General features: G+C 41.9%; 1 protein-coding gene across 1 annotated transcript; it reads left to right on the top strand.

The window, feature by feature from the left end:
* Nucleotides 1-6,780: 6,780 nt before the first annotated feature.
* LOC121948434 lies at nucleotides 6,781-12,317 on the top strand. Its single transcript, XM_042493830.1, has 9 exons — nucleotides 6,781-6,865; nucleotides 7,828-7,974; nucleotides 8,539-8,598; nucleotides 8,831-9,015; nucleotides 9,891-10,027; nucleotides 10,307-10,400; nucleotides 11,283-11,457; nucleotides 11,624-11,688; nucleotides 12,003-12,317. Exons 1-9 carry the CDS (start codon nucleotides 6,781-6,783, stop codon nucleotides 12,315-12,317), a joined length of 1,263 nt encoding a protein of 420 aa, XP_042349764.1.
* The last annotated feature ends 11,658 nt before the right edge of the window (nucleotides 12,318-23,975 follow it).

Raw genomic sequence — 23,975 nt, 5'->3', positions numbered from 1 at the left:
CGGTCAGCGGCGTGGGGGCTGCCGGTGCGGAGGGTCTCGACGCGGGGAGGCTGGAGAGGGGCGTGGCTTCAGCGGAGCTCTGCTCTCGCTTAGCGGCGGCGGAGCTACTCTCTCGCTCAGCGGTGGCGGAGCCGTTTTCTCGCTCTCTCGTGCACTGTTCTGCTTTCGCTTGGTCGAAGCTTAAGGGTACGGGGCCCCAGCGCGATGCTTTCCCCTGCGATGTCGATGCGTGCTCTCCAGCGCTTCAGCAGGTCCAAGCCAATGATGCACGGGGCCTGGATATTAGCGAGCCAGAACTTGTGTCTCACGCTCCGGCCACCCACACGTACTGTCAGCAGCTTCTTCCCGCCCATGTCGACCTTCTCACCGGAGACCGTCAGTAGTTTGACGTCGGTGGCATCCCAGGCTGCGGAGGGACGGCCCGTCGTGCCGGGGAGGAGGCCCGGCCACACTAGCGAGATGGTAGACCCAGTGTCTACTAATGCTTGGCAGTAATGGTTGTCGAGGAGGCAGGGCAGGTACAGCCCCGTGGCATGGCCGCACCGACCCACCAGCGTGCACTGTCCTTGGCGAGGGAGGGTGATCTGGAGTGGCGGTTCCCTCACAGCGCCACTCTCTTCTCGTTTCCCGGAGTTGGAGCCGGGCAGTTCCGCGCGAGATGGCCAGGCTCGTGGCATCTATAGCATCCGCCGGCGCGACACGGGGAAGCCGGTGACCTGGTTTCCCGCTCTCTCTCCTCTTCTTTCCCACATTCAGCCATTCTGACCTGCGGCTTTGGAGTAGGAGTCTTCGGGGGGTGCCGGCCGCCAGGGGCGTGAGCGCGCGTTCCGCCCGCTCGGCTTCTTGCAGCGCCTCGCCGAGGGTTCGTGGTGAAGCGAGGCTGACGTGTTGTCGGAGTCTCTCCGGTGTGAGACCTCTCAGGAATGCATGGAGGGCCAGCTCTGCTCGGACATCCGCGTCGAAGTGAGGGTAACCTTGACGGGCGTGTAGTTGTACATCGGCGGCGAAGGTTCCCAGCCTCTCTCCGTCTCGGCGGCAGCGGCTAATTAGTTGCTCCCGGTTCTCATCGGTCGATTGGCTCTCGCCGAATCTCCTCTCTAACGGGTGGTTAGTGCTCGTAGATCCTGCCGCTCCGCCGGGTTGAGGTCCAGTAGCGCTCGGGCTGCCTTTCTTTCAAGCGGGAGGGCGAGGCTGATCGCCGTCTCTTCGGGGCTCCAGCCGTTTTGCTGCGCTGCTAGCTCCGTCTGAGCTAGATACGGGGCGAGCTCTCTCTCTCCGCTGTATTTGGGAAGCTTGGCCGGCGTTCTCCGCTCGGGGGCTCTGGCTGTCGTTCTGCTCTCCGTCGCCAGCGGCTGGAGGCTAACGTTAGCCTCGGGGTCGACGGCAGCGTTCTTGATGACGGTGAACGCGGCGGGCGTGGCTAGCACGACGTCTTCTTCTCCGCCATCTGCGACGCTCCATCTAGCCGCTAGGGGGCGACGAGCTCTTGGTGTGCTGGAGCCGTCAGGATTATCGGGAGCATGCTCTCCGCCGGCCAGCTCTTCTCGCGGCACCATGGTCCACAGGCGGTTGAGACTTCTGTTGATGGCTCGTTGAAGTTCTTCGATGTCTTTTTCCATTCGTAGTCGGGCAGACGCCATCCTACTTCTGACACCAATGTGGCGAGCAGTGACTTTAAACAGGAATGAAGACAGAGAACTTCTCTCATCTGCGAGGGCTTTTATTTTGAAAAGGCTCACAAACAGGAAATCTTCAACAACATCCCACAGGCCGGGGACCTGAGGCCATGGCGGCCAAAACCCGCCCCACTCACGGTTCCCCCACACATATAACTAATAATGAACAAGACAGGCAGAACGGAACAAAACTAGTAAATTACATTAACAACATAGAACAGATTAACTCAAATAAGCCCATAACATAACCCCAGAACAATAACCCAGCATGCCTTGCGGCATGCAGAATAGAGCAGCATAACAGCGACCCCAGGATCGCTACAATAAATATAGGAATTTCTATGGAGAATTTCTTTTAAAACTGTATAAATACATATAGTTTGGTCTGGCTTTATTTGGCTTTAATGCCCATAGCCTATATATTATCAGCCTACATGTCTAATCTTATGAGATTTTTTAATCAAGTTCCTTCTCAGATTGCTGTCTCTGGTCCTATTTTAAACTGGGTGCTAAACGGATTTTCTGCCTATATTTGGTATTTTCCACCAGTAAATATTACTTTTTTAAATATTACTATTGCTAAATTTGGTTTTCCATTTTGTTTATTTTTGTGTAGCTTAATTAGAAGTGTTAAGTTAATTGTTTGTCGATTCTAAGTAAAATATGGGGAGAGCATCAACCCTGCACATGGAAATGTATAATTTGCCTGCCATGCCACCTGCCACGTTGTGCCCATCGTCACCTCTTGATGTCGTACCAATGCAGTATCAGCCTGCGTCCATCCGCCACAGGGGGGAATGTAGTGGATGATGAGGACAACTCTTGATAAGAAGATATTTAAATGCCAACCCAAAACTAAAACTTCTTTTGGAGATTCCTTAGATGACCCTCAGGGTCAGCTAATGGACCTAACTGGCCTGTTGAACTTATGACTATGGGCAGCACAACTAAATTACAACAGATTTTATTGCCCAACCGACAGTTTAAATTGCAACTTATTTGAGGCAATGAGCTGTCAACTGAGCTCCTGTAAAGACTCAAGGAGACATCAGGAGATCCCTACATCATAGAAACTGATAATTTCTGCTTTTGTTGCACAACGAACACTTGGCACACATCCACACATCTCCAGACTGTAAGAGAGGACCAGGCAGACTGATTTTTGTATTTAAAGTAAAATGTACTATCTCATACCTACAGAACTGGAACTTTGCTTACATGCCAATTTTGAGGCCAAACTCACAAGCTGTGCCTGTGTTTGTGTGTGTGTGTTTGTGTGTTTGTGTGGAGGGGTGTGACCTTTTGTAACCCCCTGCCAGCAGCGTGCTACACACTGAATGGAAAGACTCTTCATACAGACTTGCATTTTTATATGCATTTCCTCTTTCTGTTGTTTCTATTTCTGTTGTTTGCAGATGCTATATTGTTTGGTAATCATGCAAATTGTGATTGTGAATAATGAAGATTTGAAGGCCTGTAGTGAACCAGAGGACTTTGCACAAGTGAGACTGTGAGACAGTGAGACTTCAAATGAAATGAAGCCTGGTAAGCTGTCATCGTGATCTTATCTCAGCCACATGAGGTGTCACAAGATGATCCAGCCATTCATGGAGAGAGAGAGAGAGAGAGATGGAGGAATCAAACTCAAGCCGAGTTTGCAACGTTCAAACCGACCGAGGCCAGCCACCGATACCACACGAGCGTAACCAAGCTGCCCTTCCAGTGTCCTCAGAAAGGCCACACTGCAACTTTCCAGAGCGAACCGTTTCCCTGGCATTGAGACTTCTGAGGAAGGGAAAACAATGTTTACTGTGCTTTTATGGGGTTGGTGCTCTTAAATGATAGGGACACACAGGAAGTGTTAGACCGAGGTTAGGATCTCCCATTAATGCAATTATGGCCTCTTCTTTATCTTTTCCTTGTATGTTTTATGGGATAGGTTGCCTCTCCACTGTCGATCGATACTTGACATTAACATTTTTTCTTTATTCTTAAATTTTCACCTGCTTGATCATCTTGCACTATTTCAGTGCACCTGATCAAGTCCAGATGTCACATCTAATTCAGTTCCTCACTGGTTTTCATCCCCTCATTTCATTGTTGCTTCATTTATGTGTGTTGTTCATTTAGTCATTTTATTGTATTGTATTCACTGTTTCATCATTTATCCATACCTATTCTTAAACTCATTTATTCGTAGTCTTTTAGGAGTAGTTTTGCTGTGTAGTGAACCTCTCATTTATAGAGACACTTGATCTTGTGACACCTTTGTACACCTGGAAAAAGAACTCTGTAGCAAATTTCAAATTATGAGACTAGATTAATTTATAAGGCAAAATGGGCCGTCAGCCTTTCTATTTTAATGGGTGGTGTTCCGAGGTTTTGAATTCTAATTTTTAATGTTAACTTATTGTTCCTGATAGCCGAAGTCCCAAATTGCAGCCAATAGCTGTTCCATCAAAGTGTGTGTGTGAATTAATGGTAAAAAACCTGAGTGGTAGGTGTTACCTTGTATGGTAGCTTCAGCCAGCAGTGTGTGAATGTCTGTGTGAATGGGTGACTGGGTTGTGTGAGAGCGCTTTGAGTGGTCGAAGGCCTACAAAAGCTGCAAAACAAGTGCAGTTCCAACATGTTCTCATCCCAACTCATCACATGGTGCTGCTTTGTCATCTACGTCTACTAATGGCATTGAGGTATTCTTGTGTGCCAGCTGTTTATGCTCCAGTATGGCACATGGTGGGATGATGCAGCATGTGGTTATGTTTAGACAACATGAGCACATGTGTTATCAGTCCCATAATCTGAACCAAAGTAATAATCTGTAAAATACACACAGAATGCGGCAGCGATGAAGACACAGAGTGCTCAGTTCGTCACTCATATTGCATCTGTGCAGTTTCTTAACAAAATAATCAATACATCACATTTTCCTGAGTTTCTGTCTCTGCTTCAGTCTATACTGTAGGTGCATAAAACAGTCCATAAATCCAGCTGTTATAATATCTCACACTCCAATGTGAACTTACAGCATTACTACTACATCAAGAAACATCCTAATACACCGTTGTATTATCACCCCTTTAATAGTGAATCGGGCCACTATACTGAAACAGTGCAAATTACAGCAATACTCCAGTGTACTAAACACATGCAGCAATTACTATGTAATTATTCTCGACTTACACACTTTCAAAATAACTATCACTCAGAAGAATATAAAACATTTTCAATATAAAACCCATAATACATTAACTAAACATCACATGTACTGTACCTTTAAAATGTAGACATCACATTATTAACATGCTCCATAAACATAGTACCTCTTTACCAATAAAATCATCTGTGCTATGAAGAAATTATTTATGAACCAATTTCACTTAAAATAATATCTACTGTCTGCCAGACCCGGAATAAAACAAAATGTAAGATAATTAAACCAAAAATGTAGCAACCTGCCTGCAAGACAATACACAGGTAAAATGAACCCTGTTCTGCAGCCTGCGAACCTGCCACCTCACACAGTGACCATATTTTAAGTTTTAAGTTCTTTTTAAGTTCAACAGAAATGCTCAAAATACCTCAATAACACTTGCACAAGTAGAGTTATGAAGTTGAACCACTCCAGGTTCAAAAAAATACTGGTCAGAAGTGTTGGTGCTCAGTTCATCATCCAGATCATCCAAAAAGTTCCACCTGGGTGCTCCTGATTATTTAATCATTTGCCTCCACATTGCATATGAAAAATGGTGTATAATCAATCAATCAATCAAACTTTATTTATAAAGCGCTTTTCATACAAAAAAAGTAACACAAAGTGCTTTACAGATTAAAATCATTCCCATCCTTCCCCACTCCCCGCACAAAATCACATTCATACCCCACCCCGCTCCCTACGCACACGCCCAAGTACACAGCAAAATCTGTAGTGTGAATTTGTGTTAATTTTCCAGTGAAAATTATTTTGAGTTGACGGGTGTTGATTTGGGTGTTGTTTTAACACTTGCAGTGCTGAAATCGCTCGGGAGGCAGTGCTAATTACGCGAGTTGAATGCCAACACCCCTGGCGGAGTTAATAAGCCACACCTGCTTTCAACAGGCGCATTTCGCTCATTGACATGACAGAGGAAAAGACAGTGGTTGGTACGTTTTAAAAAGGTAAGAACCAAATATATTTACTTGTACAGGCTGTTAATCCTTATATAAAGTCGCGTGTTAACGTCTAGTGGGGTGTGAAGCGATTGATATGTGTCATTGAAGCAGGTTGAGCAAATGCTAATGTGCTTAACATGCTACTGCTAGCTAACAAGCAGTAAGCTATAGTCATTTAAGGGGCACATTTTTCTCCGATAGAGTATCAAATGGACAGCTAAAGTAAGTATAGCGTGTTTCAATGTAATTTAGATGCCCAGTGGTGGGTTAAATAGCGATTTTTAGGCAAATGGTGGCCAGTGTTTCTCACAAAATGACAGTGCTACCGTCGGTGTGGTGGGGGAGGGGGTTGGAGTCATGGTCGTTGTCAAATACAGTGTTGGTTAAGGGTTAGTTATGCAGTTGGGGGGTTACGGGGTTGCACAAATTAATAAGAAAATGGATAAACTAATATTTACAATAGTATGTACATGCGTGTGGTGGTAAACTCATGTTGGTTATATGGCACGCATGCGCCTGTCCTTGGCTGTGTGAAACGGTGGCGGGGCAGAATAAAGTCTGGAGCCCACCACAAATATGTGTGAAGAGCAGCATTAGCGGCAAACTCTGTGACATTAGAAATGTCATCAGCAGATCACTGAACTCTGCATATAGCCTCTGGTAGGCTTCTAGGCTTGGATGGTTGAGTAATTTTGAAGCTAAATGTTATATTGAGCACTAAGATTTTCAGAACTGTTTTTTTTTTCTCTCTAGAAAGAAAGAGTCCTGAATTATTTCGTTTTGCCATAGTGCAGGTCATTGGGGAAATTTAACTGTTTTTTTCAGAATTAAGATTATAATAGCTTTGTTTGGAGGACATTTTTATGTGTTTGTTTTTTTTTGACCACTTGGCTCCTGAGGAAGCTAAACAGCTAGATTTCTTTTCTACAAGGTGCAGTTTCAAGATGTCGTCATGTTGCTGAAGGTGAAATACCAGAGTACCAGAAAGTACGTCAGATTACAGTCAGGTTTCACCTTTTTGGATTTCATCAATGAAGGTGAGTAGGCATCTCATGTAACAAAATATATAGCTACCTTCACAACAAATGGAAGCACAAGGATTTATGTAGACTCACTGTTTCAAGATTTGTTTTTTGTGTTGTGCATAGTTTATTGGAATGTTAGTAATGTCATGATGTTTAATAATAATAATGATAATGATAACAATAACAATATAATGATAATAATAATTATTTTACTTGTGGCACTTGACTAATGAGCTTTTGTCAGTAGCAAGCATGCTTCTTATTTTTATGCTGCCTTGCTGTTATTTCGTGAGACCAATTCCCTCACCTGGATTCTTAATCCCCTTGGTTGTGTGGCTTAAAATTATGGTGTTGTCACACTTGGGAAGGGCCATTTTATTAAGAAACCAGTTTGTTTGCCTTTTCAGCAAGAGACATGAGCAGTTAAAGTGACAGCTGGTGGTGCTTTTAGTTTTCAATTTGGGCATAAAAGTTACTATTTGTCTTGTACACACTGGTGTTGGTAATGACCTAAATGCAACATCCTAATACTGCTCTTAACCACTGAAAGCATTATGCAATTTCAAATTAGTTTTAGACATAAAAATTGATCAGTCATTCATTATGTGTAGTTTAAGCCCTTGGCCTATTTTAAGCAAAAACGGCTACTAATCTCCCCCAAAAGAATCAGGAATAACTCTCCAACCATAAGGCCTATATTCATAATTCAGGTCACTTTTGAAAGGTAAACAGCTAAGGCATATTAATTCATTGTATGTAAACCCATTTCTATTACCATTCCAGAGTCAAATAAAAATGTAAAAAATGAAAAGAAAGAAATTATCCTCACCTAGTAAAAAATGTGAATTTCAAAGCAATATCAACATTATAACCAAGCCCCAGTAGCCAACTTTGCCACTGAATTTGTTCCTTTTGGGCTCAAGAGAGACGTGCTTCATGTATCTTTATCTGTTTTCATGCTTATCTTCCTGTAGTCACAAACAAGTTTGGGCTTCTTGATGCTGCTGAACTTGACGTTTTTGATGACACCGACACGGCAGTGGAGGAAGACATCTTTCTTGAACTGATAGAGGCCAATCCGGATTTATGCCTGACAGTACGTGACAGCATTTCAGATGAAGGTAGGTTTCATTATAAAAATCTCTTGAAACTGATACACCAATGGACAGGGTTGGGTCATATTACTTAGACACGTTGTCAGTTACTGAATACAAAATTACATTGCAATTTTCGTGATTAATAATGCAATCCATTGGATTACAAAAAAGTATTCTAATCTGAAAGATTTTGGATTACTTCAAAATCAAATATTGAAAATACCCACCCCCCATCCCTCCTTTCTTTTTCTTTAAACATCTCAAAACATTTTAAGTGCAAATAAAAAGTAATAAAACTCCATTATCCATAAATGTAAGTTGCCATTAATGGAACATGAAGAATTGGTCAAATCAAATGACTCTTACAAAAACATGCTGGCGTAAAAGCATACTGTATTTTTTCAGAATTTTACATTTGCCATTTTTTAAAGACTTAATCAAAATGTAATCCAGCAATCCTTTACAGTCTAACTATAATCTAATTAATCAGCCCAGATTATATTTGAAAACGTGTGTAGTTACTTATTTTTTGTAATCTGATTATATAATCCTGATTACTTGTAATCTGTTACTACCCAACCCTGACAGTGGTGGAAGACGTCATTCTTGAACTGGTAGAGGTCAGTCCTGACAGCATTTCAGAGCAAGGTATGTTTCATTATAAAATATATTGTAATCAATGCTCAGGTTTTTTCTGCTTCACAAATATTATCAAGGTGAGACAAAAATAATTAAGCAAAAGACAGGCATCCAATTGCAAAAACATTTTGAAAATGTGGGTTTGGTTGTGATTTTCCCATGCTTGTTAATGGGCTGGGCAATATATTGTATATGCACATTTCTACCAGGTCACACTTGTGTTTTTTCTTGTTTTTTAAAGATTTTTCTCCTTCACATCATTCAACATCATCCTCCCTCACGGATACCCTCACATCACTTTCTTCAAGTGACAATGACCTCTCCAGTCAAAGAGAATGGGGGACTCCCACAGGCAGAAATATATCCAGCTCTAAAGTCATGAACAGGTCTACCACAGAGGTTTCTGAGTCAGAGGCTGCAAAAGAGGTACAGCAATCTGCAGCAGATGTCATTTACAGTTTTGACCAAACATCATCAGTAAAGTGTCAAACTAAACTGAGATTCTCACCAGAGTATTGTGACATTTAGAATCATGAATGTTAGATTGAAAACGTTGGGGAAACTTAATGAAGTGAGGAAGCAAAATGAACTCAGGGTTTGGCTGTTGCATAGCTCTATATTGTGTAACTTTTCTTTCCATAAATATTTATGTTATTCACATACATTGAATGGTCATTTCTCTTCTGCAAGGCTAGTAGTGTAGTTGGTTGATGAGTACTAGTTGAAACTAGGGCTGAACAACTAATCGATGGCAAACTGCAATTTTCAGATCGTAGGCGCAATATTTGTCAAAGGAGAAATGTGTGTCAAAATTTTAAATTGAATATGGTTATACTGCAGAGATGTCTTGGCCTACACATCATATTCTACAGACTCAAGAAAACATTGTTATTTGGTGCAGATCCCCACAAAAATCATAATCATGTTTGTTTTTCAATTAAAATCAGAATGATGTAAAAAAAAAAAAAAAAAAATTAGGTCACAAATCATATCGCAATTGCAACATCAGTCAAAATAATCACAATTTGTTTTTTTTTTCAATTGTTCAGCCCTAGTTGAATCCAGACTATATTGTTTTGGCTTTTAACCTTACCAATTGTCAAAGAAAAGTGTTATGCACTTGCTGCTTTACCTTATTTCTTTTGTTTTGCAGCACTGCTGTATTTTTTGTGACTTTCCTTTGATGCAGTGAATAACTTTTACCCTTAGTCTTAAGAGATAATTTATAGTATATTGTTCAAATGATTTTATCCTGGAAGACTGAATTGTAAACTTAGAACTTTTTTGTCTTATGTGAGTAGATGGTAAAGAATGCCTTGCTCAGGAAACCTGGAGGTGAGGATGTCATTGAAGAGTACAAGTCACAAAATTCGCTGAACCACCGCACCCGGAGACAGCTTGTCAACATATTGGCTAGCCATATGACTAAGAATCATGGGTAAGTGTTTCTTAAATAAATTGTTAATTTTAAACCATTTCAGACCGAAAGACTTTATATTAAGAAAGAATGTAATGAATTTTCAAAATGCATGGCATTGAATTAACATAGCTGGGGCCCTACAGTCATTAGTGGGGCACTCGAATTGTCTGTTTTTGTATTTTAAAAATATGGTCTTGACCTATTCTATATGAGAAGTATTATTAGATAACTTCTGTTGGGTTCTGATGTTGTATAAATAAAACTGACTTGAAATTAATTACTATCTTTGCTCTAAAGGAGGATGCCTTCCCGTAAGCAGAAGGAGAAGTATGCCCTGGGAATTATTGCACTCTTTCCTTCACTGAAGGATCCTTTTTCTCCAAAGGGCTATGTAAGTTTTAAAAAAGGATTACTTCCAAAAAACACCAGTTTTACAGACTAGAGCTTTGGGATTTTAGTTAACATGATTGATGCACCATAGTTACATACTTAAACAGTGATGAAATTTCAACATTCTTATTTTTGGTCTAAGTTGTTGATACTGACCTAAAAATGCCACACCTTAGTACCACTATATAACTGAAACTGTGGAGTATGCTACAAAGTTCAACTTGGCCATGAAGTCATGAAGATGCAAAATAACAATCACATCAATTAAAATGTTCCTAGTGGCAATCAGAATGAATTGGGTTAATAGGATATTGCACATGAATTAGAAACAGCAAACCTATGAGTGTCCTTTATTTTCACAGTGCAGTAACTGCACTTTCTGTAAGATCAATGAGTGACAGACCTTTGTAATGATTTTTTAAATAACTTACAACAGGAGCATTTCTATGATGGGGAAAAAGGCACTGGATATTTAGCATGGCGCCTCAAGACCATGTCCAGGAATACAGAAAAACGGCCAGCCAGGGCAGCCACAGTGGCTCAAGCACCAGGACCAAAGCGCCGGAGATTAGCAGCCACATTGCCTGAGCAGCTTGATGGAGATGCCTGCAGGGAAGCCATTTCATTTCTTGTTCACTCTCCTGATGAAGCAAGTGTGTTTCAGAAGATGAAGATGACCTTTCAACATCGCCAGGACCTGGTGCATGATCCGCAGAGAACCACAGATGTCTTCAAAACATTCCCACGTTTTCTAGATGTCAAAGGACTGGTGAGTTGTGCATTTCTTTTTTGTTAACTCCATTGTTTTGTTTGGTTGGATGTAAGCAATGAACAATACACTGACCATTGGCTTGATGTATTTGCATGCACGTATGATCAACAGCTGAATCAAGACTTCCTGCTGCTGTTTGGAGCTGAAACAGCCTCCAAGTTGCTTGAGAAGTGGGACACAGCATTCAGGCCCAAGGTTATCAAAGAGGCCAAACACCTGACTCAGTCAACTGAGCTGTGCCGACTTCTGAAAGCTGCTGAGAAACTCACAGAGAACGATGACGCCAGTAAGCTACATGACATGCTTGGTTTATATTCCAAATGGCTAGTTCTATGTACTTTCTGCATTCTAAGTAGATACTAATGACATGTTTTGCCTCATTTTCCTCCTGATAGACTGGGAAAGTGACATGGCTTCTCTGCTGCTCCTTCTCCATCTCTTGCCACCCACAGCTGGACGGAAGAGGGCCAAGATAAGTCCCAGTGATGCAGTAGACAAAATGGTACACTTTCACAAGGTATGTCTGTCTCGTCTGTTAAAATCCAACAAGCCAGTTTTTCAGTTATATTAACTCAATTAGAAAGAACTTGCAAAGACATATTCTTCCCCCAGAGATGTATGTTTGCAAAAAGAGAGAGGTCTAATATAAATGTCTTAAAATTGCCTACTTTAAAACAATTCCTCAACACATGGGGACACATGGACACACAGTTTGTCATGGCCTGTTGAGCAACTCAACTTGTCTAGTGTCCTACAGACCCAAGTATGAAGTGAGTAGTTGAAAACTTGCTAGTTTAAGGTGTTCATGTTATTATTGTCATTCTGTTTTAGTCATGCTGCAGCATCGATGAACACCTGCGAGGAAGAGAGGGTAAACAATCATATATCCTTGCTGCTGGCCAAACCCAGAACAGGATTGACACTTTCTACATCGTCGTGGACAAACAGCTCATCCCCTGCCAAGCTACCAGCTCGTTGGGTGCTTTTGATGAACTATTTAAATCCCACTACGTTTTCAACCTGTCTTATGATGAGTCCCTGGTCCAGCTCTACACTTTCGTGCAGACAACAATCTATAACATCGATGTTACCACAACAGATGAGTCTCCAAGAGTTCGTGAGTTACGTGCAAAACTCATCAACTAAAACACTGAAAAAATGTTTAAGTGTTTCATTTGTCAAGCTGTGCATGTTCTCTGCCAGTCCTTGATAACTCATCTAAGAATTGATCACAGTTTCTATCCTAGCACCAGGTTTAAGTTGGTTTGTTCACAAGATCGTTGTAGGCGTCAGTTTTCAACATATTCAGGTTTCAAAAAACATCTAATTAGTGCTCATGAGAAGGATTCTTGTCAAAGTGGTGATGCAGCAAACTCAGAGTCATCTCAAGCTAATTCTCACAGTCTCCAAGTTGTTGAAACAAGTGTCATGCAGAGCCCAGAGGCTGGGTGTTTTGAGGACAATGGATTAGGTCAAAGAAGCAAAATAAATACAAAAAATATTTGCACTTCAGTTATTGCTAAACTCCAAGGAAGTGGTTTGGCAAATAGTGCTGTTTCAGCAATTGTTAGTGATTTAGAAGAACTTGCTACTGGACTGCACTCCAAGTTAAACATGAAATACTCTCTGCTGTACCTAAAAATGATCCTGTAAGAGCTAGATTGGAGGAAGGTCTTGAGAATTTTGAGAACCCATTTGTTAGCTTTAATACTGAAACTAAAAGAATGAAATATTTCAGCCAGAAATGGGGAGTTGTGGAGCCAGTAGAAAAAGTGTTAGGAGTTCGATTTGATACGAGGCGAAATAAACAAACAGGTACTTATGACCAAGTCCCAGTGAACGACACTTTTGTTTACATTCCAATTTTGGAAACAATAAAATTCATTTGTCGCAATTCTGATATTTGTGAACGGCTTGGGGAACCTTGTATATCAAGAACGGACAGATACGAAGACTTTTGCGATGGAACTTATTCTAAGACACATCCATTGTTCTCTAAACAACAGACTTCTTTACAAATTCAGTTGTACTACGATGACTTTGAAACTGCTAACCCACTGGGATCAAAACGCGGTGTTCACAAAATAGGTGCTCTCTATTTTGTCCTCAGAAATCTGCCACCAAAATTTAACTCTGCTGTGAAGAATATTCATTTGGTTGCACTGTTTCACACTGAAGATGTGAAAAAATATGGCTTTGATCCTATTCTACAGCCACTGATAAATGACATCAAAACACTTGAGAGTCATGGCCTTGATTTGCCTTTCTCCACTGAAAAAGTCCGTGGCACTATATGTCAGATAACTGGGGACAACTTGGGGATGCATGCAATTCTGGGGTTTACAGAGTCTTTTAGTGGACGTTATTTCTGTCGTTTGTGTTTGATTGAAAAAGATGATGCCCAGAATGTTTACAGTGAGGATGACCCCAAGATAATCTTGCGTGGAAAAGAGGTATTTGAAATGCACTGCAATGAATTGCAGTCAGACCCACAGAAGTTATCCGTGTTTGGTTTAAAAAAGAACTCGACTCTTAACAGCCTACAGTTCTTTCATGTTTGTCACAATTTTTCTTTGGACATTATGCATGACATCCTTGAAGGGGTGGCTCAGTATGAGCTCAAGTTACTGTTGGAGTATCTGTCAGAAAATGTTTTGTCGAAACCTGATCTGTTGTCTAGAATTTATGCCTTTGACTATGGGTACATGGAGCGCAAAAATCGTCCTACAAGGATTAACTTGGACAGTAGTGGCAATAATATAGGACTCAATTCCATTCAGACTCTTTGTCTTGTAAGAAACATTCCTTTGCTTTTTGGCAACATTGTGCCAGAAGGAAACCAAAACTGGATGTTGCTGCTGCTTTTACTGCAGATAATTAACATCATATTTTCACCATCTGTTACACCAGGCATGACTGTATATTTAAAACATTTAATAATGGAACATCATGACTTGTTCAAACAGCTGTATCCAGATAGAAACCTGATCCCAAAACATCATTTTATGATTCACTATCCGGCTTGTATAAGAAAAATTGGACCTCTAATACATATGTGGAGCATGAGATTCGAGGTGAAGCACAGGGTTTTCAAAAACACTCTTAAAAACTTCAAGAACGTCACTAAATCTCTTGCAAAAACACATCAGATGTCCATAGCATATCATTGGGAGACATCTTCAAGCCCTATTGAGTATGGGCCCTTGAAATCATTTAATGTGGACAATGAGGAGAATAGTGGCATGTTTGCCCAAGCCCTGCATGTTGAGTCTGTACCACAAGACATCTACTCTACTAACTGGGTAACTATCAGTGGAACAGAGTACAGGACAGGACTAATCATTTGCAGTGGGATTGAACATGAAATGCCTGTGTTTTGCAGAATAAAAAAGATACTTGTTGTCAACAGTGTTATCTACTTCCTGGTGAACAAGCTTGTGGTTGATCATTTCAGTGAGCATTTTCATGCCTACAGAGTGTTTGAAAGTGATGAGAAAGATGTTATCAAAGCAGACAGTCTTGTAATATATAAGCCTTTTGACTTACAAAGTGCTTATGGTGGAAATGAGAGCCTCTATATTGTACCATTATTTTCTTTGTAAATGTGCACATAGAGTTAAGTTGTGCCCAATCCCTATGGTGCTGGGAAGTTGTGTTTTTATGTCCTGAATAAATTTTTTTAAAAAAGATGAAATGATAAGTTTGTTTTAATGATTAATTATACTTGATCACTGTTAAGTCTTGTGGGTCAACAATTTTAAACTTATGTAAGCACAGATCGTAAAGAGATTTACAGCATGATAGTGTTCATAACTGTTTTTCTGTAGCCTTGCAGGTGACTAGAAGCATTTTCAGTTTTGATGAAAACATGTACTTTTATTATGTGATAAACATTTAAAAAATACACTTTCATGTGTCATAAAACAACACAATGAATATTTAAAATTAACACTCCTAGTGAAAGGAAATAACACAATTTAATGTTAATATTTAACATTCATTGTGTTGTTTTATGACAAATGAAAGTGTATTTTTAACACTTATAGTGAAAAGGAGTAACACAATTTAGTGTAAAAAATACACTTTCATGTGTCATAAAACAACACAATGAATGTTAAAAATTAACACTCATAGTGAAAAAGTGTAACACAATTTCTTGTTAAAAAATACACTTTGAAGTGTCATAAAACAACACTGAGAGTGTCAGATATTTAACACTATTAAAGAGTTAAAATATTAACACTATCCAAAGTGTAACTTTAACTCAGAATCCGTGAGAATTATATAAACTCAGGGAAAGTGTTGATTTTAACACTATGCGAGTTGAATTAACACTCACGATTTTGCTGTGTACACACACCCACACGCACACACCCCAACAACAACAATAAGATATTGTACATAAGGCTGAATACAGATGAACCCGGCAAGGAAACGCCATCAGAGGAGCCGTCTGCACCGAAAGCAGCTAATCCGCCACAGCCACCAGGAGCACCGACACAGGGCGACCAGAGGAGGCGGGGTAGAAACGCCCAACCTCCACCCAGGACACCACGGGACAGCACCCAGGTGGCCACGGCCGACCACCGCTCCCGGCACAGAGGGCTCCCGGAGGAAACAGAGGGAGAACCTAAGAAATATTAAGATTATAAGTAAACTTTAACATGAAACCAAACAATAGGCTAAATAAAATAAGGCTATAAGCAATAGAAATAATGGTAACATATAAATAATCATAAGATGCTAAGCTAAATAAGTAGAGATAAAATAAATAAATATCAGTTAAAAGCTAAGCTAAAAAGGTGGGTCTTGAGCCTGCTCTTAAAAACATGGACGTTCTCTGCGGCCCTAAGCTCCTCCGGCAGGCTGTTCCAGAGGCGAGGGCCGTAGTAGTAAAAGGACGCCTCGCCGTGGGTATGTGTCCTGACTTTAGGAACGACTAGGAGGCCACTGCCGGAGGAGCGCAGGGACCGTGAGGGTTCATAGGGTAGAAGCAGTTCTGACAGATAAGAAGGCCCAAGACCATTAACACATTTAAAAACCATTAAAAGAACCTTAAAATCGATCCTGAAACACACGGGGAGCCAATGCAGTGATTCTAAAACCGGTGTGATGAGGGCCCGCCTTCTGGTCTTCGTCAGGACACGAGCTGCGGAATTTTGTAATAGTTGTAGACCTGAGATACTCTTTTTATGAAGACCAGAAAGCAGGGCATTATAGTAATCGATACGACTGGTAATAAAAGCATGCATCAGCGTCTCCGTGTTGGCCCGAGAGAGAATAGGGCGGACTCTGGCTATGTTCTTTAAGTGATAAAATCCTACTTTTTGTTATATTCTTAATATGGGGGATAAAAGTCAGCTCAGAGTCTAGAATCACGCCCAGGTTTTTTACTTGTGGAGATGGATTAAAAGACAGTGCCTGTAGTTTAGGTAAAAGTTTCTCTCTCTGGGCCTCAGGGCTGAGGACTAAAACCTCAGTTTTTTGTCCTGGTTAAGCTGGAGAAAGTTCTCTGCCATCCAGGATTTAACATCTAAAATACAGTTAAAAAGTGCATCCATTGGCCTTGTGTCATCAGGAGACATGGAGATGTACAACTGAGTGTCATCAGCGTAGCTGTGAAAGTTGACTCCATGTCTCCTGATGACACTGCCTAGAGGGAGCATGTACAGATTAAAAAGCACTGGGCCTAAAATGGAACCCTGAGGCACACCACATGTGATTTTATGAACCCTAGAGGAGCATGTATCTAAACTTACCATGAATGTCCTGTCTGTGAGGTAGGAAGTAAACCATTTGTGAACAGCACCTGACAGGCCGATGTATTGTAAACGAGTTAAAAGAACAGTGTGATCTACTGTATCGAAGGCTGCGCTCAGATCCAGCAGAATCAACACTGTGAGCCTTTGTGAATCATAATTTAATCTAAAATCATTTAAAATCTTTAAGAGGGCCGTCTCGGTGCTGTGATTTACCCTAAAGCCAGACTGAAAATTTCTCTAGGACATTGTGTGAATTAATAAAATCATTCAGCTGAATAAGAACACAATTTTTCTAAAATTTTGCTTAAAAATGGTAAGTTAGATACTGGTCTAAAATTGTTAAAATCATTAAAATCTAAATTGCTCTTCTTCAGCAGGGGCCTCACCACTGCCCCTTTAAAGGCAGCAGGAAAGACCCCCGTCTGAAGAGAGCAATTCATCATGTTTATAAGCTGATCTCTAAAAGACCCATAAAACAACTTAAAAAATGGGGTCGGGATTGGGTCCAAAAGACATGTGGTGGGCCTCACTGAGGAGAAAACTTTATCAAGACTCTCAGCATTAACCAGAACAAAACTGTCCAGTGTTTCCTCCGGTGAAGACAGACACTCAGACGCAATTAAGACCATGTTACCCTGGGAGGATAAAATATTATGTCTGATAGTGTCTATCTTCCCCGTGAAGTGGGCTGCAAACTCCTCACAAAGGGAGTCAGTGGCATTAAAATGAGGTTTCTTAAAATCCGGGTTGAGTAGATTGTCTATTGTTGAGAAGAGAACTTTGGTGTTGTTCTTATGGTTATTGATTAGATTTGAAAAGTAGTTGTTGCGAGAAAGTCTTATTGCTTTATTGTATATTTTTTGTTGTTCAACGTATATTTGATGGTATATGGTGATCTTGTTTTTCCTCCATCTCCTCTCTGCCACCCTGCAATTTCGTTTTAGTTTCTTCAGTTCATTGTTTCTTCAGGGTGGTATGGTTTTAGTTGGGATGGTCTTGGTTTTAAACGGAGCGAGTGTGTTTAGAGTTGATCGTAACCTGCTGTTAAAATCATCAATCATGAAGTCACAGGGGGCAGGTAAAACAATGGGGAGAGCCTTGTCTAAGACCTCTTTAAAATTTGCAGCCACTTCAGGGGTTAGATGACGTTTCATTACAGTTCTCACAGAGGTCTCCTGCCGAATAAAACCAGTGATGTTAAAAAACACGCAGTAGTGGTCTGAGACAGCTAGGTCGACAACAGAGGACACACCAGTGGACAAGCCATACGTGATGACCAGGTCCAGGGTGTGTCCTCTGTTGTGAGTAGGTTTTGAGACGTGTTGGCTAAAGTCCATGCAATTAAGAACATTTAAAAACTCATTAGAAACTGGGTCTAAAAGGTTGTCTACGTGAAGGTTAAAATCACCGGTTAAAATGATCATATTGTAAGAATTGTGTAAAATTGTTAAAAACTCTGAAAATTCATTGATAAAAAGACTACATTTTCTAGGTGGACGATAAAGAGTGACACATAAAATCGGAGGGTTGCTAAAAACAACAGGGTGATGTTCAAAGTTGGTGTATTGTGTCAAATAAAATCGGTTTGGTGGCAAGAGTGTTAGTACTAATAGAAGCTGTGCCACCTCCCCATTACCACTCCTTGTAGAGTAAAAATAGTTAAAATTAGGTGGGGAGGCCTCAGTGAGAACAACAGGTGCATCCGTACCCAGCCACGTTTCAGTTAAAACAAACAGTCTAGTTTTCCTATCTAAAATCAGTTCATTGACAATAAAAGACTTGTTCAGCAGAGAGCGGACATTAAAGAGGGCCATGTAAAGTGACTGGGGACTGATCTACTGAAGAATGTGGTTGAGCTTTGCGAAGAGGTTTGAGATTATTGACATTAATGATGGATTTGTGAGGAGGGTTATGCTGGGTCCGCTCTCTGCTGATGCCTAGAATGTGGTGAGTTGAATCCAATGGAGAAACAGGTGATGGTGTGTGGGCGGTGTGTGTGTGGGAGACTGTTCTATCAGTGATAACAGACTGGATTGGAGGATAAGACAGGGAGGCGGGTGCCGAAGGAAGCCAGCAGGGGGAGCCAACGCTGGCAGTAGTAGCCCGAGGTACAACCGGAGGGAGGGAGAGGGAAGTGGTGCATAGACAGTCAGTCACGTGGAAATGATTGAACAGTGTACTGTATGTTGGCGGCTAGCATTCGGGAGCCCAGTATATTTGGGTGAGTGCCGTCTCTTTTAAAGAGAAACTGGCGGTTCCAGAACAGGTTAAAGTTATCAATGAACTCCACACTATGTGTTCTACATGCGGACAACAGCCAAGTGTGAAGACTAAGGATTCTTGAAAAGCGACCGGAACCGCGACCTAATGTGGGAATGGGACCAGAGATGAACACCGACTTTCCATATTGCCTCAGGAATTCAAAAAGAAATTCGAAGTCGGATTTAGTTTGCTCAGACTGTTGAAAAGCTGTGTCGTTGGTTCCCACATGAACTATAACTCTTTTAATGGATGGCATGAGTGAAGGCAGTAAACCCTGGAGCTTTTTGGTAAAGTCACGGACTGTGGCGCCAGGGAAACAGCGCGTAACTGCATTGTGGAAGCGCACATTCCTGATTATGGAGTCGCCAACAATCAGCGTAGTAGGGGAGATAAGCGGTCGAAGAGTTGCAGGTTCGGCTCGGCTCGGCTCGGTGTCATCTGTGTGTAACGCGTTCACTGGCCTGGGATGGATGGACGTAGCCGGGGACTGTGGCAGGAGCTGAGCGGCGTCTTTCCCAGCAGAGCAGCCCCTTGCTGGAGAGCGGTTTACAGGGCGAGGGGTAAACTGCACACGGCCAGGTCGTGAAGAGGGGGCGTGACGACGAGAGCGGAGATCTACAGTAGAGTCGGACTGCTTGGACATAGGCATGGATGGTGGGGGCGGCGAAGAGGGGCCATCAGATTCTGGTGACGTAATGTGACGGCCAGGAAGCAGAGGAAAATCACCTCGTCAAGGATGGAGTATTTGTTGGTCAGCTGGAGGGTCGGTGGTTGATGGGGATGAGCAGGAAGCGATCCAGCATGCCAGCTCTTTCGGGCAACAATCCAAGGCTCCTTGTCACTAGGAGTGGAGCTAACCGGAGCCTTGGGTTTAGCTCCCGGCGGGGTCCGGAGGGCTGCAGGCTGGGCACAGTTGACATCCAGACATGGGACGGTCGAATCCAATTCTCCGGTTGCTGTGGTGGCGATAGCGCGACCCACGGTGACCAGGGAGTCCAGAAACCGTTCATCGTCTTTGATCTGGTACAAGATGGATATCCTCTCTTCCAGCTGTCACATCCAGATGGTGAGGTGAGTGAAGGCATGGCTTATAATGAGTTCAGTCAGGTGAAACTAGATATGTTAGCAGCTTCTGATAGTGCAGCTCAATTTGCAGTTTATCAACACGGTTAGCAGGTAGTTAGCATGTTAGCTCCCTTGCTATCGGTTGTCTGTGTCACGGTGGAGCAGTACTGCTGCCCGGTGCCCGGTGAGTGACTGTCCAGTGGACCGAGAGTAGCACCGCCAGGTTCGGTCCCGGCTGGCACGTTAGCTCACCTGGATCAGGTTGTTATCCAAGCTTCCCCACAGTTCTGTGTTCGGGCCGCTGGCGCCGGCTGGAGACTGTCCGTCGTCTACCAGTTTAGCTAGCTAGTTCAGACAGCTAGCTAGCTAACGTCAGACACTGATGCCAAAAGCTGCCTCTCGTGTTGTAAAGATATGACTGTAGGATGTTGTGTCTGAGCTGCCGATTAGGCTGATCAGATCAGAGCCGGAGCAACGATGCAGTGACAGTCTACGATGCAGTGACAGTCTGCCCTGTGTTGCTGTTCCTGTTGCTGTCTCAACACCAACTGCGAAGTCAGCACAGAGAGAGGTGGTTTCCTCCCAGGGTGCACTTCTGTCAGATGTTTAAGGAGGGACAGCAATGCGATCGGTTCTGTCGGGCTGAGTTCTCAGTTGACGCCGTCTCGCAGCATTTAATGTAGATGCACATGGTGCCTTTTGGCAAAGCAGCAGTATTTGCTGAATGAGAATCATTTGATGATCCGGCCCATTCTCATTTTGCAGTTGTCAATTACCGCCACTTTTGTAGTGCTTTTCAGCTGTTCCTGATGCCAAAAGCCACTGTTTGCATTTGCATGATACACCACTTGACGGCTTCAACTGAGAATGCAGCTTGACACAACCATCTACGTTGTTATTGTAGGCCAGCGGATGGCCGGACGGCACTGGACATGTCCACATGACACGCAACGTCACTTGAGAACACGGCTGGAGGAAACCTTTTGCATGTGTTTGAAACGTGGATAGACAGCGTTAGGTTGAAACATTGCTGGTAATGACATAATATAAGGAGCACAAGGGCACTTATAAGGGGGGAGGGGAGGTTGATGATTCCCACAAACAACTGACATTCATGCAGGATTCTGTTGTTTGCTTCCTATCTGAATGTAGAAGAAGGTAGAAGGTAGATTTATTGGTCATTTTTTAAACAAAGTTTAAAAAACAAAATTACATTTGTCCTTGATCCTGCTACATCTTTGGAGTTGAAGGATGAGTTGATTAAAATCAGTAGCTACTATAAAGATTCCATCCGTTTGCTTGGTGAAGTTGCTGCTGATGGCATTGTTCAGGTCCTGCAGTGCACCTTTTGAATTTGCATCAGTCTTGTGTCCAAATGCCAAATGTCAGTGCAACAGCTTGATCTGGGATCTCAGGTGTTAACCATGTCTCTGTGAAGATGTGCGCAGAGCAGTCCCAGATCTCCCGTTGTTGAGTGAGCCAAAATCATATCTCATCCACTTCACTCTCCTGCGATCAGACAGAAGAAGGCTTGGTAGAGGAACAGCCCCTGCTCCGAGTCAGGCCAGACTCACCATGATACCGACTGGTCTCCCTCCTTTCGTCCGTCACTTTCAGGTTTGTTTTTCCCCTCCGGTCTGACCAGCTTGTTGGCGTATGCCATCGGTGGGGATCCGCTCACAGTCTGCTGCATTCAGTCCAAACTCTGCACAACTTTTCCCGATGTTGATAAGTGCTTCTCTATCGTAGAAAAAGTCGTGCTTCAGCAGAAGGGGCCACTGTATCGAAAAAATAGACGAATATAACAAAAAAGTAGCAAGGAGGCTACATGCAGCCACTAGCTACATGCTACAGACTACATGCGCTGCCGTCATCATAGCAAGAGCTGCTGTCGTCATTGTAAGTAAATGTGATTATGTGATGGTTTTATTTGTTTTACATCTTACCATCCATGCCATTTGTTGACGCTCTGGCGCTTCTGTTGTCTAAACATAACATAACGTGCAGCATCATTTCACCATATGCATTTGTTGACATCATGGCATCGGTAGGGGCACCCCGGAACATCGAAGGATACCAAGAGTGTAATATGTACATGTGGAAGCCCACTGCAAAGCAGAAACGTGATGATTTGGGATGAGATCATGCTGTATTTAAAGGCAGTGTGCCTGTGTAACACAACATGATGGTCATAGCACCACTGTTTCCATTCAACATTCTTAAGGAACTGTTTGAATAAATGGTGATTAGCAATTAATTGCAGCACATTTTCACTTTTTAAAGGCAGTTTTCTCAATTTTCACTGGTGCCTTGGTTACTGTTAGAAGTGTAAGCCAGCAAATGTGGAACAATTATGTCATGTCCACAATGATGATGCAACTTCTTCAGTCATAAAAAGTAAAAAGTATGGTTCATCTAAATGAGAAAAACTCATTTGCATGAGGAATGATGGTAGGAAGTCTACTCAACCGATTGAAGTGAAGCAGAGTGCATTCTGCCTGCAGCAGACTCTCTAGGCCCCAATCTCTGCATCTGAATAAATCATACAAGGAACACATCTGGTTCCTTAGAGAAGTCAAGGAAGAGAGAGCGAGAGCAATGATGAAAAAATAAGAGAGAACAGTAACGATAGCGGGAGATAAAGGGCGGAGATAAAGAAGCGAGGGAATGAAGAGGAGATGTGGATGATAGGGGGAAAAAAGGCAATAAGATGGGGAGAAAATAGGAAGTGTGACAAGGATCCTCTGCTATTCCTCCTACATTTCCAAGCAGCCAAAGGTGTTTCATGAGAATTTATTAATATGCATCCTTCACCGCTCTGAAAATATCTGACAGAACAGGCAGCTGAGAGAGCAAAACACAAATGACACACTTTATATAATGTGTCCAGTGTGTGCACTCACACAGCCATGCTCAGAGCACCACCAGTCTATTTCCTCCACTAAATGACCTGTCTGTGACCGTCCTGAAAAAGGGCAAATTTATTGAATGAACAAAATAGTAACAACAGATCCATCTGGCTGAGCTGTAGCATAATTATTTAGTTTAAGTTTGTGATCCAAAAAAAAAAAAAAAATGCTTTGGCAGTGTATTTTGGGATTTTCAAATGTAGGTGTATTTATTGTGCATGTCATAGTTTCAGATGTTCTAAACTAAACTGATTTATGTAATTTTATACAGAAAAAACAAAAAACAAAACAAAACAAAAAAACATGCTTTACCAAATGGTTGATTTGGTCTTTATGGTAAAAGCAGTGAAGCTAAGTTAATGACACTAAAATTGATTGTAAGCTAAGATATAAATGAACTTCTGATCATTTGTTGTTAAATGATACATTTAATGTTATCCATTGTGTGTGTGTGTGTGTGTGTGTGTGTGTGTGTGTCTGTGTCATTTCACAACAATGAATGATCAGAAGTTCAATTATACAGTCTAAAGCCATGCTCAACCAAATGGTTGAATTGGCCCATTATGATAAAGGTGGTGCTGCTAAGATAAAGAGTTAAACATTTTTCATAAAATAAAAAAAAAAAGAAGAATATTTACCATTGTTACTTTCATAGATTTGATGTTAGTCCACTACATATTTGTTGAAAGAAATTATATCAGTATGATTTTTTTCATTGCTTCTGAGTGTTAGCATGGATTTTTATGAATATGCATCCTCCATAGTTAGTTCAAGACTCTTATGTCTACCTCAAGTAAAGACCTACT

This window comes from Plectropomus leopardus, chromosome 9, assembly GCF_008729295.1.
Source record: "Plectropomus leopardus isolate mb chromosome 9, YSFRI_Pleo_2.0, whole genome shotgun sequence".
NCBI lineage: Eukaryota > Metazoa > Chordata > Actinopteri > Perciformes > Serranidae > Plectropomus > Plectropomus leopardus.
This window is presented reverse-complemented; position numbering and strand designations above follow the sequence as displayed.